The sequence below is a fragment of the Rhipicephalus microplus genome, chromosome 4 (genome assembly GCF_043290135.1).
Source record: "Rhipicephalus microplus isolate Deutch F79 chromosome 4, USDA_Rmic, whole genome shotgun sequence".
Taxonomy (NCBI): domain Eukaryota; kingdom Metazoa; phylum Arthropoda; class Arachnida; order Ixodida; family Ixodidae; genus Rhipicephalus; species Rhipicephalus microplus.
Genome location: NC_134703.1, coordinates 97,295,205 through 97,313,010, shown reverse-complemented (window position 1 = coordinate 97,313,010; position 17,806 = coordinate 97,295,205). Strand labels below are relative to the sequence as shown.

The 17,806-nt window shown below is 44.1% G+C and overlaps 1 protein-coding gene across 1 annotated transcript in view; it reads left to right on the top strand.

Moving 5' to 3' along the window:
- Window positions 1-4,918: 4,918 nt before the first annotated feature.
- The window catches only part of LOC142814506 (deoxyribonuclease-2-alpha-like), a 37,178-nt gene continuing 24,290 nt past the window's right edge, over window positions 4,919-17,806 (top strand). The window contains exons 1-5 of the mRNA XM_075893319.1: window positions 4,919-5,172; window positions 6,850-7,042; window positions 8,046-8,118; window positions 10,527-10,691; window positions 12,660-12,860. Of these exons, the coding sequence (XP_075749434.1) occupies window positions 5,057-5,172; window positions 6,850-7,042; window positions 8,046-8,118; window positions 10,527-10,691; window positions 12,660-12,860 (748 nt within the window). The 5' untranslated portion in view covers window positions 4,919-5,056. The remainder of the gene's footprint in view (window positions 5,173-6,849; window positions 7,043-8,045; window positions 8,119-10,526; window positions 10,692-12,659; window positions 12,861-17,806) is intronic.

The following is a 17,806-nucleotide window of genomic DNA, read 5'->3' as shown; positions in this document are numbered from 1 at the left end:
TTTCAGAACACTTTCCAGTCTGAATTCATTTTAAAATGCACGGCACTGGCCATTACCAAAACAAACACGTCGACTCCATTTCGACGGCTTGGCCCGACCAGCCCTATTTTGATGGGTCCCGACGAAAAATCGCTCCTGCCGCTGCGATCAGAGGGAAAATTTCCAGCATGTTAGAAGCTCACCGCGGACCGCTGCGGCGGGAGCGAACTGCTTTTTTTTTTCTCTGCGATCGAATTCGCAGCCTGAAAATTGCTACTTTGTGCGTCATGTGAAACGGCCTTAAGTATTCGCAGAAGGTCACGAGTTTTACGTATAAGGTTGGAAGTCCTACTTGTACGACAAAATGGAACGGCATGAAAGACAGATACAGCGGAAGGAACGTAGCCAAAAAGACTGGTCGCCATTTACACTACATGAATGTCAAAAGAAGAAAGAAAGAATATCAGAAAGGTAAGGAGGCGAACTAGACTTAATCTTGCAGTGTCCTGGGAAGCTGCATCAAGCATCACACATGCTGATGCGGGTGAGACGGGGGAGTGCGTTTTTCATAAATAATTTAGAACAATTGTGGTTATAGTCGCTTTGTGGTCCCTGTGGTACAGCGTGATTACTTTCAGCAAGAATAATTTAGCATTGTGTACACAATGTTCTCCTGGCGTATTTAATTTTTGTGGACTGCCCATGACAATCTTAGAAAGGACTGAATAGGGTGCTGTATGTAAAAGCGGAAAGCACACGTGAAGAGAAGGGCCCGTTTGACGTCATTTGAAGTCCAAAGCAGCTGAAACGTAATCTTTACGGATAACGCGTATACGAGGATGTTCCCGTTGTTCACTGGTATCTTATAATCAAACATGCGGTCATGGTGCTTGCTTTATAGTTTTCAGTACTGAAATGTGTACTGAGTTCGGTGCTGTATGACTGATTGAGTGAAAGATGTGTCGTTTGCCTTCATTTGTAAAAGCCTAGCTATACAACATAGAGGTCGTATTTCAATCAGTGAGTAGCGTCTACAAAGCGATCTCACTACGAATGTGTCCGCTAATTGTAGTTTTGCTTTATTTAAGAGTATTAGTAGACGTTAGGCCTACATGACGGTGCAAACGACAGTATGTGTGTTGCTTATTCCTAAATTTTGTTTTAATTGACTTGTGACGAAGAACCGATTGAAAGTTATTCAGCAGTGGCCCGCTACGCCGTAAACCACCCCTTGCATCCTTCAAGCAATTTCAAGCAGGAAAAATTCCTTTTTTCTTACCAGAACTTGCAAAAAATGGGAATAAAGATGTTCTCCTCCCTCAAATATTCTTGAAAGTGTAACTTTTTACCTTATACACCCTTTGGGAGCTAAGAGTGTTATGGATTATTGAAACACCAGTGGCCCTTGCGACAGCATGCTAAATGATAACTGGGACTCGCTGACGACAACGTTTTTGAATTTTAGGTCAGTTTAAATTAAAATATCGACAGCAACCACAGTATACATACATGCATAATTTAATATTTATGTTAATTAGTGAATAACAAGAATATGTCTGAAGGCATTGATATACCAATATCATTGTATCACAGCTCATGTAATGAAGACAAACAAAGAGCAGACACGCAGACAACTAGCGTTGAGTCTCCTCTTTTTCGTCCTCGTCCATGCATGGCGAAATATTGAAATTCTGCTGAGCCAAGCAGTCCAACTCTCAGCTTTAGTATATATGTACCAGATGGATGGTGTAAGGCTGCGTAGTGCAAGAACTCCGTTCATAGATTAGTTTTCAAGATGATATGTTGTATTCCATTTTTTCTGTTATCTTCCTTATTTGCCGCTTTACCTTCACCTGACGCTGAGCCTTGCTTCCTACAGGCTGCCGAAACTAGCGTCAATTCTTCAACCAACGCCTCAATATATTTTTCACAGTAAACTCTATTTTTCATGGTTTTCATGGTTTTCATGGCTGTTTTAGGCCTTTGGATATGTACAATAATATGAGCGTGTTGATCCACGAAAACGTTCTTAGTTATAGACACGCTGAAATCCCCTTAAATGTGTAAACTGGTTTCTCGCGTATGGTGTACTTTGCGATCATATGATAAATCTGGCGCGCACAAGCGGAGGACATTATAAAACATTCCCCAATATTTTCCTTGTATGCACGAGAGCTCAGCGGGTGCTATGCGCCATTGCATTGGCTTCACCGGGATGGGTGAAGTTTGGGAATGAACAAGTTGTGCCTTTTTCTACCGTTTTATTGGTGTAAGAAGGAAACAGGAAAAAATATATGGCAGCTGTACGCTGCTGTCTCTAAATGTTCGATATATAGCACACATAGAAGGTGATTTCCTGACAGCTGTGTATGCATGCGTTAATCATGTTTACTTTTATCAAACGAAATGGTCTTTTTTATATCTCTCACAAATGCAGTGTTCTCTCATTTTATCGGGTAATATATGACGTGACATAAAGCTTGTTAAGCACAACTGTTTTGCATTATTTTTCTTTTTGATTTTTTTGGTCCCACGGCTCGAAAGCACGTCAAGTTCACATTATAGGCTATATAAACAAGTCCACTTTTAATCCCACTCCCCTTAACCTTGTGCCGTCCTGTTGAGGTGTCATCGCAATGATAAGAGAATTACAGGCGGCACCTTTCTTTTCCTTTCTTTTACATAATAACTTGGAGAACAAGTGCGGTCTTTAATTGTGGGCTTGAACATCACGTCGTTCAGGCAACCGCCCAGCACACGTCCTTATATGACACAATCACACGAATGCGTAGCTTGATTGCACCGCGTTCGAAACAACTGTTGCGAGCGCCAGGTGCCAATATTTTCTATTGGTCATCCGTTACAAAGAGGTCGCTTACGACAGCCCACCTGAAAATCAAGGATAGTAAACGCGTACGAGTACAGGTCTTCTAGTAACACTTGCAGGGCTCTGAGGCTCTGCATGAAAAAAGCGGTTATTCGCAGCGAAGCTACATATAGTCCGCCCTGGTGCACGGTACTGGGCTGCAGACTGAAAGGCAGCGGGTTCGATTCCAGCCGCGCCAATGCACTTCGATAGAGGCGACATGGTAGAGGCCCGTGTACGGTGCCATGTCAGTGCACAGTACACTGCAGGTGGTCAAAATTCCCGGAGCCCTTTACTACGGCGTCTCTCATAACCATATCGTTGTTAGAGACGCAAATCCCCGAATAAAATTTACGCTGTATGGCTAGAAGGTGGCAAAGTGTGGAGGTCTGCGCGTCTGTCTGCACAGTAGAAACAACGAAGCAGTGCTAGCATAGACTTCCTCGAGGGCTTCCGACACTTGCACCTGTTTCTATACTGTTCTTGTGAAAACATATTGCTCGACATGATCATCGTCCCTACATGCTTCGCAACCCCCAAAATTTCTTAGGCGTTCTTGATATACCAATGGGAATTCTTTTTTCATTACGTGTTCGAATGTAGGGGTTCCGGGCATTCAGTTGAACTTACATTTTTTAACACGCTTCCCATGTTGACCTGTAGTGTTTCTCAGTCGATGTACCACCGCGAGCCCTTGGTGCAACAAAATTAAATCAGAAATTTATGGAAAAAGTTCTACAAATCCCCCGTACCTTGGTACCTTAGCAGTCAGGTATTTCTGAAGCTTTTCTTTCATGGGGCTAGATGTTCAATACGCTCTCCGAACGGAGGGGTGTGTCAAAATACATGCTGGGGTGATAAAGGAAAACTGAGAATGTTAACAATCTGGAGTGTTCTTTGCCGTGTAAGTAGATCATGCTACTGAATAAAAAGGGACAAGAACTAACCAGAAGCAACTCGTGTCTGCACTCTATTCAAACAAATATAGTAATAAGAGAGATATACATATTAGAATAAAAAAAAGCAGCAAGCCAAGAAGGGAGTGACAACTTCCTGTCAATCCAATCCTTTAACCAAGCTGGGACGCTTATGTTATACTGCCTAGAATATACTTCAGTATATTCTAGGCACTATACATACGGCGTCAGAATTCGGCGGCAGTTTGCTTTCACTGACGCTTGCCATGAAAGAGCTAAACCTTTTTAGGCGATAATAAAACCTGAAGCGTAGCTTATTAGGTGTGCAGCCATTATATAACGGTTTTCAATGTAGTTCTTACTTCCGTAGTTCAACTGCCTTAAAGTTCTGTTAGAACGACGCTTCTTGTAGGCTATATTTACGACGATGGTACAGTAAGACTAAAGAGCGAGGTAGCTTGACGGGGATGCGAAAATGACAGCACATTCTTAGAGAGAAAAAAAAGCTCGAGCCTTCCTTAAAGCTACAATGGCATCGTATGCGTGTGCGAGTTTCAGTCTTTGTATTCAACGACACATGCCATCGTGCGCCAAAAACTTCAGGCCTTCGGCAAGGTCAGTGACTCACCCTTGCCACTTTCTCTAGGAGACTGAGAGAGAGTTTCCTGCTTCAAGGTTTTCTTTTCTGGATGAAAGCAAGCGATAAGTTTTCAGTCGCTCGTACTTATGCGATTGCAGCTAGGGAAAACTCAAATATACTTTGAAGAGAGCTATAGCCCTAAATGTATCTTTATGCTTGCTGTCGATAACGAACATGTGTCGTTTCCTGTTTGGCTTGTTGTACTTTCAATGTGCACATGGTATCTCGGCCGAGAGGGGCGCCCAGTCTGTCGCTGAAGGATAGTGTGAGACGTTAATTGGGCAGTGTGAGATCAACGCTTCCGCTCACACCCAATGATCTTGGGAATTGAGCCTTTGTGAGCGTTTCTCGGCGTACCGCGCTGAGTGGAGGGTTACGCCACAACGGCGGGTTTTCGCGGAAGAGACGTCCGTGGTTTGTTGTTGCGTCGTGCTCGACCTTGACACTCTCGGCCTGAGGCACTTTTCTTGCGACCTCGGCACACACGGAGGGCCGTCTTCACTCTTTTTTTCTTTCACTCAGTCGGCAAGCAGGCGCAATTCCCTTCCAAAAGCTCACTAGCTGTCTCATACTGGAGAGCTTCGTGCCGTCATCTTAGACTTCGGTTAAACAAAATAACCACAGTCCCTTGGACCATAGCCAGGCTCATTCACGATGTGGTTGGAATGGACGTCCGTGTTTGTGTTTTTTGCGTTGAGCGTGCCTTGGTTTGAAGCGACAACGCCCGGCTCGATAAGGTGCAAGGACCAATCGGGAAGGAATGTCGATTGGTGAGTTTCTTCTACGCAATCACGGATCTACGGCGTCGAAGTCCCGTAATTACCGTTTAGTGATGAGTCTACTCGCTTCCCCTCAGATTAATTCTTCGGTTGGCTCATCAACATGCTTTTCTTTTTCTGACAATCATGCTGTATTAGTCGTCGCTTTGTATATGTTTTCTCATGCAAAGAAAACGCTGTACAAATAAATAAATGAATACTTTTATCGTTTAATTTAATTTTTTCCTTCTTGAATTACGAATTGTCGCTAATTAGAAAATGTTTTGCACATTAACATATTTTGTTCAGCTAGGGCTTCAACGTAAATAACTAATTAACTGATCCCGTGTCTCAGTTTTTACGCGTTACGTCATTAGTTATGTTTTACCAACACGCCCAACTTCATACTATTTTCAACGTAAAACAACGTCGTAGTGTCAGGCTTGCGGTCATGCGTCTTCCTTTTCCGCAACTACCGCTGCTTTCTTGGAGTGGTCAAAATTAATCCGTAATTATGCACTCACGCATACATTTAGGTTATTGATCTTGAGCTGTCTGCACAGGCATTCGTCTTAAGTGTGTTATTGTTTAAGCGATTCCTGCAGGCGTACCGAAAAAACACCCTTTTTGAAATGAAATAAAACCCCATCTTTTTGTAACTTGACGAGAATATCTTATATATTTATTGACAAAATATGACGTGAGTTCTAAAAGCGTTAAAGAGAGAGAATAAAATGAGGGAAAGGCAGGGAGAAAAGCGTTAAAAGTTTCGAAGCTTCTCATTGAGTCTTTGCAATTACACACTTGAAATAATATAAAAAACCTGTATCAGCTAGGGCAGTATGCAATATGCTACTTCGTTAAGTGAATGTACACTTACCCTCTTTTCATGAACTCGAATAAAGAAACTAATCAGGCACTAACATGCTTTGAAAAAATTCAGATGCTGACTTTCACAATGAAATACTAGTAAGGAGGTTCGAGAAGAAGACGGGTTTGGAATGCTGAAAATTCATTTGGGCGTGGCTACCAAAAAAAAGTCCCTAAAAGTAATGCATTGAAAAAGTGGCACATTCGCACAAAAATACGTAACACTCTCTGTGTGTTGGTTAAACTGGTTTTAAGTGGCAAAGTACAAAAAAAACAACCGAAAAGCCCATACTTGGTCTGCAACAGCTATGCGCCCGAGGAAGCTGAGGGGCCTCAGAAGCATAATTTTTCAATGGAAGCAGGCTGCTATGACCCCAGGTTTTTTTACATAAAGTTTAAATATTTAACAAGCTGGAATGCATAATTGCAAGGCCGATTAGGTTGTTTTATTATAAAAGTGCATGCATTATTTGCATTCAAAATTCGGAGTATTTTATCATTGGTATGGTACTTTTGTTTTTTAATATTTTACACCAGAACGGCTAACGGTGATTTCTGAAACACGTTACTACCATGTTGACACATTTCGAGTGGTTAGAGTACTTTGATTCGCAAATATGAATATAGCTCGGTGTGAACTGCCAGTTAGGAATGCTAAATGAATCAACTAGAATTTTACGCGAAATCAGGACGTAATCCTTTTATTAGGAACCTCACTTTTAAAAGAAAAATAAGCTTTATATATGACTAAAACAAGCCCCTACATTGGTGAATACAGAACTTTATACAAGCTTTTTGTTCTTTAACAACGCATTCAAGGTTCGTCATGTACAAGCTTCCCAAGATGCAGGCGTCCAGAGAGAACTTCCTGACGCCCAAGGGCGGTGAGTTTGTGTACGTAGACTCTAACACGCCCAAGACGGCGCAGACGTGGACGCTGTCGAACCAGAACGTCTACGACGAGGACAACCCAGTAGCGTACACGCTCAATCCTCTTCTACGTCCACCACAGGTAAACGCCTATTTTTATTCGTCCACTTGCATTATTTCACTCGACTTCATTTTCAGTGTCTTTAAACCGAATACACATAACAAGCGGAAATGTGGAATAGAGCGTGGAAGTAGTTATAGAGGAGGTTTAAAGATAAGGAGTCAGTGGATTAAGCGTACTTCATGCAGCATAACCACTTGATCTGTCCGCTATGTAGACATTTATTTGCAGAAAGGAACTATTATTGCCCAGTCATGACAGAATGTCATCTGTTTGCAAATCTTGTAGCTACTGCTGAAACTGTGTCAAATAGTATTACTTGTTGTTCTGGGCATCTTCTGGTGCAGAGCTCTGTTGTCAAGCTGATGGCTGCTTTTGTGAATATCTATATTATATCTAATAACTTTTTTATTGTATGTACAATGTTCTTTTCAATTGTGAATGCCTATTTAGCACTACCGCTGTTACGCCCAGCGCGAGCAGGACCTCGTCAGAAGGCAAACCACCTCCTTTTGTGCTTACTGCGGGAAATGCAATTGTGAGATTTTTTCTGTAATATTTGTGTGATCATAACAATTTGTGGAGCCATTAATTTCACGACCCTGATTCGCAATAACAATCGATAGGATGTCATACAGTGATAGGTTTTTCAGGTAGACTGAAACAACTGTCGTATAGTCGGTAGAAAAGCCTCAAACTGCCAACATTCCCGGCCGGTGTACCCTCCGATTTTGCCTAACCTAAAGCTGTTTCGCAAAACACAGGTTAGGCTGTGAAGTAGCGCTAACCACACACCGTAAATATCACAGAACACGTGCGTATTATTCGCTGTGTGAATTCCTTTCTTTAATTTCCAACGTTTTGCGAATCACCTAAATGGAAAAGTAAACAAAGCATCAAGGTTTTATAAAACTAATTGTGTTAGAATATCCTACTGTAAGAAAGAATACATACGTTAGAACGCATCAATTCCATGCTTCTGCTTGTATTTTGCTGTGACCAATCAAGGTACGTACATCTGCAGGACGTTCTGTACGTGGTGTACAACGACCAGACTCCTCCAGGTTACAATGGGACTCGGAATGGTCACTGCAAAGGTGTGTTATATATTTTAGCTGGCATTTTAGCGCCTGTGACGTTGTCAACATAAACTCCCAAACTAATCCCTATAACTGACACATTTATGTAAATTGGCGTTGCAATCGTGTAGATAGGACCAGTTTTATGTACTTCTCGAAGTTTAGTAAAGCCTGAAAATTATGCAGACATTCGAAACTGCAATAGAATAACTTTCGTACTCAATTCCATATTTAACGCAGTTGATTTTGGCTCAAGAAGTCAGTCTTTGACGAGTTAGCCACAAACCAGGGGCGTAAACGAGGGGGGTTTCAGAAATTGAACCCCTCTTTCCTGAAAATTTTCAATTTTGTTCGCGCATATATAAACGCACAAATACAAAAGTTTGCACGAACACACATGATGTATGGCTAAATCAACCTTGTTATGACCGTCATCAGTATTGAAATTATTTCCGTTGCTGTAACCCTATGGAAAGTTTCGGACGCATTCAAAGCAAGAATGTGCCGTCGAGACGGGCTGATTTCCTCTTTGTAAAGCGTGAACAAGAGTGTCCCAGGACCAGTTCGACGCTAAAAAAACGTACGAGCTAGGAAATAATATTGGGAACTCGACTTCATACAAGGATTTTCAGACAAACAAAGAGGTAACTGGGCAATTTTCGAGGCAGGCGTGGATTTGGAGAGACACGAACCAGCGTTGTATTTGCTGTTTGGGCTGGAAGCTAAAACCAAACTGGTTGCAGCCGCACCTTTCGTGGAGAAGCGAAGTTCCGAATATTTGCAGCTGTTAAGCAGCAACTTCTGGCAAACGACGAGGGATTAGTCGACCACTCTTCATTCGCCCTCTCTCCATAGCATCAGCTAAATCAAGTGAAATGTTTGACAATAAGCTGTCAGGTCACTGCATTGTCCCATCCGAATGTAGACAGGCAAGCTAAGCGCGTGTACCAGGAGCTGGTCTTTAGAACATCACCCCACTTGCCGAGAGATTTCTCGGAAACCCAGATCATATAGGATCATTGGAAGTGCGCAAAATCTTGGGGACGTGTGCAATACGTTGGTGTGGTGCGTTCGGGACTATATTTGGGCATAATTTAGGCTGTGCCCTTCCCATGAGCACTATGTGTTGTCTTTCCTCGCATTCGTGGGTGGAGCACTTAGGCCTCTGAGTGCCGTATTTTCTGAAGCTGCGGACAATGCGCCAGCATTCGCAACGCGGCGCTATATAAGCGCAAGACCTTTTGTATACTTTCAGTTCTTGTTCAGTTCTGCAGTTTGCAGTCTCCAACGAACTCTTGATCACTTGATCATCTCCTTTCGACTTATCAGTTACTAACCATGTGAATAAATTTTTGTCGTTCCTACGAGTGCTTCAGCTGGCTGGTTGGACGATGGATTCGAGGACGGGGGCCCGCTACCAGAATGAGACCTGTGAGACCTGGAGTCGCAACACCCCCGAAAAGAAATTTTCGCTACGCCCCTGTCTAGCACGCTGGTCTAGTACTTGATTACGAAACAAAGGGGGCCTGCAAAAACGGCCACATCAATGTAGAACTAGTCAACGCAAGTGGTGTTTGTTTTATGTCGTTTCTGTGTTTATGTTGGTTCTTTCGTTTCTTTTGTGTCCGTGTTCACACATTCACTTTTTTGCCGTAGACTTACCCACTCGGCTTTCTGTCATACCATGCCTAGTTTCTAGTGCTCGATGTTTGCGCGACAGAGATGTCACCCCATTTCATAGCAAATATGCTTCTAGGTGCATTGACTTAAAATCGAAGAAGCTAGCTTAAGCTGAACTCTAATGCCTGACATCTATGTAAAGCCCTATCGACGTAAAATGCAATAATCACAAAAATATACTTTTTTTACTTCGTTCTAGCGAGAAAGCGCATCAACACACGGTCCTCAATTACAACAGGACTGAAAGCTGGGCTAGTTGGTGACAGTACTTGAACATATACTGTCATATTCTCTAATAATAGACATATTCTTTTGGGTATTAAACATACGATACTGCTTAAAAAGAACAAAGGGAAAAAGGAATAAGCAGGAGGACAGGGAAGATGGCTAGCATTTAGGCAGGCTAGCGACCATGTGCGGGGGAAGGGGATAAAAGTTGATTAAATTGGAATGTCAAAAAAAAGAGCAAGACAAGGACAAGAAAGGAGTCTGTCTCTAAGACCAGTTGTCCGCTGTCCGAATGCGTGATCAGCGCACGAGGTTTCGAAAGCGTTTGAGAGATTTTTCTCTTGGCCAAAGGCACTCGACTTTAGTTCATTCTTTCCAGTGCTACATGATGCTTTTTGTTACACATCATTTAGAAGTCAAGGCTTGAGCGATGCTTTCACGTGTTCAGTGAATTTTGTTCATATCGGGAATTCATACCGTTTCTTTTGAGAATTTTCATTCCTGTCTATTCTCTACAGGAGTAGTGCTTTTCGACAGCGGTACAGGAGCGTGGCTGCTACACAGCGTTCCCCGGTTCATGGAAAACATCGGCAACGGCCGCTACAACTTTCCCGAGAGCGGAAGAGAGAACGCGCAGTTACTGATGTGCATTACTTTCCCGTCTTCCGAAATGGACGCAATAGGTACGACTTTGCCGAAATTCTTGTTTTGTAAACGGTGATACCAGGAGCCTAACGCTCATTTTAATATAGAGACGCTACGTCTCTACAACAATTGAAGCTGCTTTACATTAAGGGACCTCTGATATGGTAAAAAGCTCCCTTTTACTGACTGGAGAAGATTCGGCGACTTATGAAGGTTAAAAAAAAGAAAAAAAGATGGGGTAACGCTGTCACCTTGCATTTTTGCAGAAGCTCGCTGGCATGATGATTTTCACACAGTCGCTGACGAGCAGCAGGTCATTCCGACAAAAGAACGAAACAAAAGCAAACATAAATGCATAATATATTTAAGTTTGCTATAAATTTTAACCACTAAGCTTCGATAATGGCTTTTGTGCCCCAACTTCTGTTGAAATACGCCTTAAAGATGGTATAGTCTCACTTGCACCTATTGCGAAATTGAGGATTGTTGTTCATTTGAGATAGTAAATGTCAACCTCAGTCAGCCGAATTGCAAGAATGATTTCAAAATATTCCGGTAAGAAAACTATATGTATTTCATCTCTGTTGTCGCCTTATGGTGATAAAGACGCACTCAAGGCGAATTCCGCGGCCATTTTGTTTGGCCATTTTGCTCTTACTGTGCTTGCCACTGCGTCTATGTGTCCAGTTCTCTGTGACGTAAGATTTTACGCTATTCAATATTTAGGTCGAGAACTTGATTTTCTAAAGCTCAGGTCATTGTCTTCATCACCGTAACTTTATCTATGAAGAAGTCGATGTCAAGTGTATCACTTTCAAATTTCCCGGCGAAATCTTCGATGGTGAAGTCACGAATTTCGAAGTGCTTTTCACTATTTTAGCAACTTTCGCTCAATTAAATGTCCCGGGGCTTTGCATCTTAAAGGGACACTAATGTAAAAGGATAGTTTATATGGACAAATTTTACCCTGATGGCTCTAGTGTTGTTAATTACCCCGTCATAAGCTTGTTATTAAAAAAGTCAACGCCATTGTTTTTTTAAACCTCGCATTGAAATATTTATGTGTGATGTGAAAGATTTCGAAGTTTATTTTTCGTATTTTGGCTGCATTCGCTCAATAAAATTTTCTGAAACTTGGTATGCTAAGCCCATGCCCTCTTTCGAGGTCAACCTACTGCGTTTTTCGCAATCAGGAACTCTGTAGGCCATAGTAGACGTCCACCAGAATCTATGACATCTTGGTTATTGGTTCGGAAATCTCAAGGTGCACATTGTCACCACGCGCATTTTCCTCATGTGTGTGTTCTCGCTTACCAGGTGTGTTCGTGTGGTTGGAGAGGCGGCTTCAGTGACGTTGAAGGAGCGATTTACAAATACGCGACAAATCAGCTTTGTAATTTGGTGATCTTTAGTTATCTGGCGCCCTATAAAGGCAATTTGTTTCAATTCTACCGAAAGGGTAAAACAATGTAGGGGGTAATCGCTAACCTCATTCGCCAGGCGGCGCCAGCGAGTGCGCCACCATACACACGGTGCTTCAATGATTCGGCATATCAAAGCGTGATGTTTGGAACTGCTGCACCTCACTAAGCCGTTTTTCAAACGAAAAAATATTGTTATAACACGTGCCGATGAGAATTCTGTTGTGTTCCGCCTACGATGTTCGCGTGTGAGACCACAAGTATGGCGGCAGCCGTGCTGTCGCCCCTTGCGGATGACGTCACGTGAATACCTCCTATGCGTATGCTGTAGTATAGACACCGTCATTTTCTATGACATCTCGACTACTCGTGTGATAGTTTTGAAGCGAACTCGCAACCAGCTTTTATTTTATCGCATTTTCTCGCCTACCAAGCTTCTTCTCGCCGCAAGCACTGCGTTTTTAGTATCATGCAGTAGTAACTAACTAAAACAAGAAAATGCTTTTTATTTGTTGCTTTTTTGTGTCTCTTTATGCATACATAGTTTATTTGGGCAAAAACTCTGAAAAGCTCACTGCATTGCAGCGAAGCACTTGCGCATGGAGTATGCCAACGTGTACGCCAGCGCGAGCCCACGGAACCTTCTGGAGAGATACCTGCAGATGGGGTTGCTTTTCAAGGAGAGCTTCATTCGTGGTCGCGGCCAGGACTTGCTCGTGCAGAACATGACGAGCTCCGGAGGCCGCCGTTTCCTCAGCGTCGCCAAGAGGTCGATACTCGAACAAGGTGGCGTCACTTTGTTTACTTGCTTGGTTTGGAGCCGCCGCCACGTCTCTACGCCTGAGGTGAAAATGCGAGCAGTTTAATTTGCAAATGTATTATGTAGTACATTTGAGCTTATCGGACACATCGCAAGGAAAGCGTGCACTTATGGCGATCTACAAAACAAGCATTTCGTGACATCAAATGGCGTATACAAGCACTTTGTTTCCGCCATTCCTAACACACATTTAAGGGCCTCTAAACCACCCACATTATATTTCTGAAGCATTTAGACCAAACAAGCTCATCGTGTGCACAATGCCGCCCCGATCAACAGTTCCACGCATGGCAATGCTACAAGCCGCGGGTGCGCCACAAATTATGAGCAACAATCCCTTCTCTTCTCCGGGTCCTTCCTGTCTGCGTAGTGACGTGCGTGATAGCACCAAGTTGATTATGCGATGGAAAGTGCTATATATGCTGTGATTGGTGTAGTAAGAACGTACAGCTTCGGGTTAAGGTGATAGCAGCTGCCAGTGCTTCTTCTCCTTCGTCCTGTTGGGGTGCTATGGCGCACGGCGTGTCGCAACATTTTGGCACATTTTGTAGGCGTGCGTGCCACAGAGGATTCCAGAGGTGCAGACAAGGGGCCGCAGGTTCAAGCTCTCTCTCCCAAAATATTTTTTTTTTCAATTTTGCTTTCATATATATACACGCACACGTACAAACACACGCACGAACATACATAAACCGTAGTTGAACCCCTTTCCTTCCCGAAAGAAATTACGGCTAAGCTAATGAAAATGTAAAATATTGAAAGGTGGGCTTGTTGGCATAGGTCAACTGAAAAATTGGAGCTCACTCAGACCCACCATAATTTTATCTCGGGGTTCTTGCAGGCACTGCAACGAATTCGCTAGCCTAGACCGCATTCTCTAGCATTGCCCCCCGTTTCGGGGCACGAACCCATCAATTGAAGAAAAGTGGGTATCCGCTATCAAGAGCCCCGATGTTCGGGGATCAACTGTGGGCAATTCAGAGGGCCCGTGATGTTGCGTTCGGCCTTGACCTGACTCTGCCAACGCGAGGGTGGCCCGCTGCGCGTTGAGTCATATACCTGAAGACTTTAAATAAGGTTTCGTATTCATACATTGAGGTTCCTTTGAACTGACGCTCGCCAAAGTTTTTTATCGACCAGACTTACTTGTACTAAAACTCACTAACCTTTTTCTCATTTGGACTCATTCGGACACACAGTCACTGACATATCGATCAGCCGGGCACACTCACATTCACGCCTTGACCTAAGTCTGAGCAAACCTGAGTGGGTCTGCTTCTAGTGTCCGTTTAGGTAAAATTAGCTTCCTAGATCATGGTGTAAAAAGCTGTTTAACGTCATTATTTCATAAAAATGGTGCTCTACGGTACGCTTTTGGCTCTTGGACCTTCAAGAAGGAGTTAAAAAGAATTGAAATATAACCGTTAACGGCATTTTATGCAGCACGCAACTAACATGAGATTTTTTTTATCTAGATGTTACATAGTAGCTCTACATAGTCGCTCCAAGTATATGAAGATATACAGCCGCTATAAGAAAGGTGAACAGCAACAACATGGTATCTGTATCACACTTCAGTCCTCAGAAGTGAAAATACTTACGTACGCTGACGACACCGCGTTGTTCTGTCGTGATAAAGGAATTGTGAAAACCACGGTCGAGAAGCGCTATGTAAGATGACAAGAAGCGCTAGCAATATTTATAAATTTCAGAGTTTCTGGATTGGAAGATGGAACGATCTGCCCAGTAGGTTTGTAAAAGTACAGTGGACATTGACGCCGGCAAAATACCTTGGGGTTGCACTTGAATACTATCGAGATGCAACTGATGCCTGGAATACGGAAACTGACGAGGTCCAAGAGAACACACTGAAGGGGGGAGGTCGAAATTTTTTCATGTTTGGCTAAGCAACGGTCCGCAATTTCATCGCCGTTGCAAAAATATTTTACGTGCTGCATGCGTTGCGTATGTTATTAGTTAACATACAGAAATTACACAGAGTTCTTGCAATTTTTTATGTGGGGATTGAGTTGGAAGTGAAAAAGTTGCACTAACTTGTTTAGATCTCTTAAAAATGGTGGGTTAAGTTTAGCCCATTTGTTTACACGGCAGATTCTGTCAAGATTTGTTTACTTACAGTACCGAAAGAACCCACTCTTGTTGACAGTGCTTCAAGTAACGCTCTGTGATGAAATACGAGGATTCATTGTTTTGCCACGACGGTGACATGGCAGAGTGCGAGGGTCTCTAAAAGAAACTGTCTGGGCTGTTCAGTTCTTGAACGTGTAATCCTCTATGGAATACCTGAGTAACATACCGCGGAAGCATCTGTATAAGGATTAACGAGACGTTATGCTTCCCATACCGAAGTATGATCAATGTATTCCCTAGGACCAGAGAGGAATGTTGTTGGGTTAAAACATGGTGCGTTCGCCGAATACCTTCGTATTGCTACCCACCCCACTGACGGTGATCCCACGGGAAGACGGAAGTGGTACCTCTGAATTGGCAGAACGACAGCTGTCTGTCGGTCACAAAGGACGCGAAGACTCATGTCTTCCAAGGGGCTTAGTGGTGGAACCTTGCTGGAGACAAGAGCCTAGTCTGGCCGCGAGGGTGGAAAGTGCACTTGCGCTCTGCTGTGGCAACCGAAACAGCGGCAGCGTTGGCATTGATACAGGGGCCAATTATACTGAGGACCTGTCAGTCCAGCGTTGACGGCACGTACCCGTGAGGTGCGTTACCACGGCCCGTTGACGCCAAGGTGTCGAACGTTCCGGGAACCGGAGTGAAGAAAGTTGAGTGGCGGCGAGGGGCGGTGGTTCTTCGAGGAAGATCCGAGGCGGAAGGACTCTGTGCCTGGCATTTTCAACGCCATCCAACCTGGAGTGGAGGAGAGAGACATTCCTGTGTTCCGATTGGATTGCAAGAGTGTTTCAATAGGGAGTTAAGGGATAAACCAGGGGTGAAATGACAAGAAAAAAAGAAGAGAAACGAGTAAACGTTTCTATCGAAATGATGCCCGAGTGGTCCTTTCCTCAAGGTGCCAGCAGATGAAAAATCTCGTCTTCGGCTTCCTTGACAGCAGTAGCAGATGTCGCGTAATCAGTGAGGCGAGTAGAAGACCAAAAACGAAACTTAACTGGCGCAGTCAAGCAGGACCTACATGGCTGAACTGAGGAAGTCAGCGGGGAGCAACATAGGCCGAAACTCACGACAACCACCTTCAACTGACTACCGCGCTGCGGGATCAACGAACCAAGCCTAGTCCACTGTATTCCAAGGAGGAAGAGCGCACCGCAAGGTTACTTCAGGCGGGTACTTCTTGATTTTCTGTTGGGCGAAGGCTATGACAAAGCGTTACAACTTGCGAGAAAGAGAAAGGGACAACTCGAAAATGAACCAGGATGGGGCAGGAAACTTGCAAGCGTTGGGAGCCGCCGATAGCGGCACGGGGGGTCATGGTAGTGCGCCAGATACGGCGTTGGAACAGCAGCTAGCGCTGCTTCAGCTGCAATTGAATATTGCTGAGGCGAAAACGGAGATGCAGCGCTTGATGCTAGAAAGCCAGCGGCTGCGAGCCCGTGATGGGGCAGAGTCCAACGAGGGCGGTGACAGCGAATTGCTTGGCGGAACGTTACAGAAAAGACAGGCGACTGAAACTTGCAAGCTTGTTAAAGGGTATACTGGAAAAAATGCCGAACCAAGAGGCGCTTGCGGCAATGTGGTTAAAGGATGTTGAGGCAACGCTTGAGTTGTATGAAGTTCCGAGCGAATGGTGGGCCGGGTTAGTTTTACCACAGTTGAGTGAAAGGGCACATGGGCTGCTGTGCAGGTTGAGTGCAGACCAGTGAAAAGCTGACGTTGAGCTTAAGTCGAGCATTTTGGAGGGCCTCAGGCTTTCGGCGGTGGAGTACAAGGGGCTATTTGTAGGATGGAAAAAGAAAGAAAAGGGGTCCTGGGATCAGTTTGCCGTGCGCCTTGAGAATTACTTCTACTATTATGTCCAGAGTTCAAAGGTAGGCACGTTCGAGGAACTCAAGCAGCTAATTGTCGCGGATCGCTTGAAAGAATGTTTGAGCCCGGAAGCGAGAGCGCATGTTGTTTGTAGTCAGTAGGAGGCCTTTTTGTCACCCAGTGGGGTGGCTAGGTTTGCGGAGAACTTCGAAGAGAGTGATAAGTGTAAGGCAGCACAAAAGAAGGGGAATATCGAGGTGTGGCAAAAGAAAGATAAATCACCCGTAGAAACACCCGCGGACGGAAAATAGAAAAGGCGATGTTTTGAGTGCACGGGAACTGATCACATTGCCAGGAATCGCCTCAATAAGAGCTTAGGAGCAAGGCAAGGCACTAGGCCAGCAGTACGACAAGAAAACGGTGAAGTGGTTGCGAGAGTGACTGCTTCTGCATTCCAATCAGGAATCGCCACGACAGACAGGTTGTGGCAGTGAAAAGAGCAGAAACAACCTGCGCTAAAAACGGTAACACTTAAAAGCTCAGGTCGGCCAATAAACGCCGTGCATGCAGACTCAGGAGCAGAAGTTAGCGTGATTATAAATGCAGTGGTTTCTCAGTAGTATGGTGCGGAGTCACAGATAAAAATGACCGGAGCGTTCGGGCAACAGGTAACCGCAGTGTTGGCTTACGTGCCACTCACAGCTACTGAAGGAAGTCTTTAAGTAATGTGCGAGGCGGTACAATCGGCCGTGCTTTGTGCAATCACAGATAAGCCTCTAGACGGCACAAACGTGCTGATCACGCCTTACAACTACGCACAGTTTGTCGAGGAAAAGGCTGAACGGGACTTATTTTCAGATGACTGTTCAGCAGCCGAGGAGACCGAAGCGGTGGTAGAGCTGTTGAATAAGGCATGCGAAGAGCAACAGGTGATTGCATGCGTCATAACCGCGGA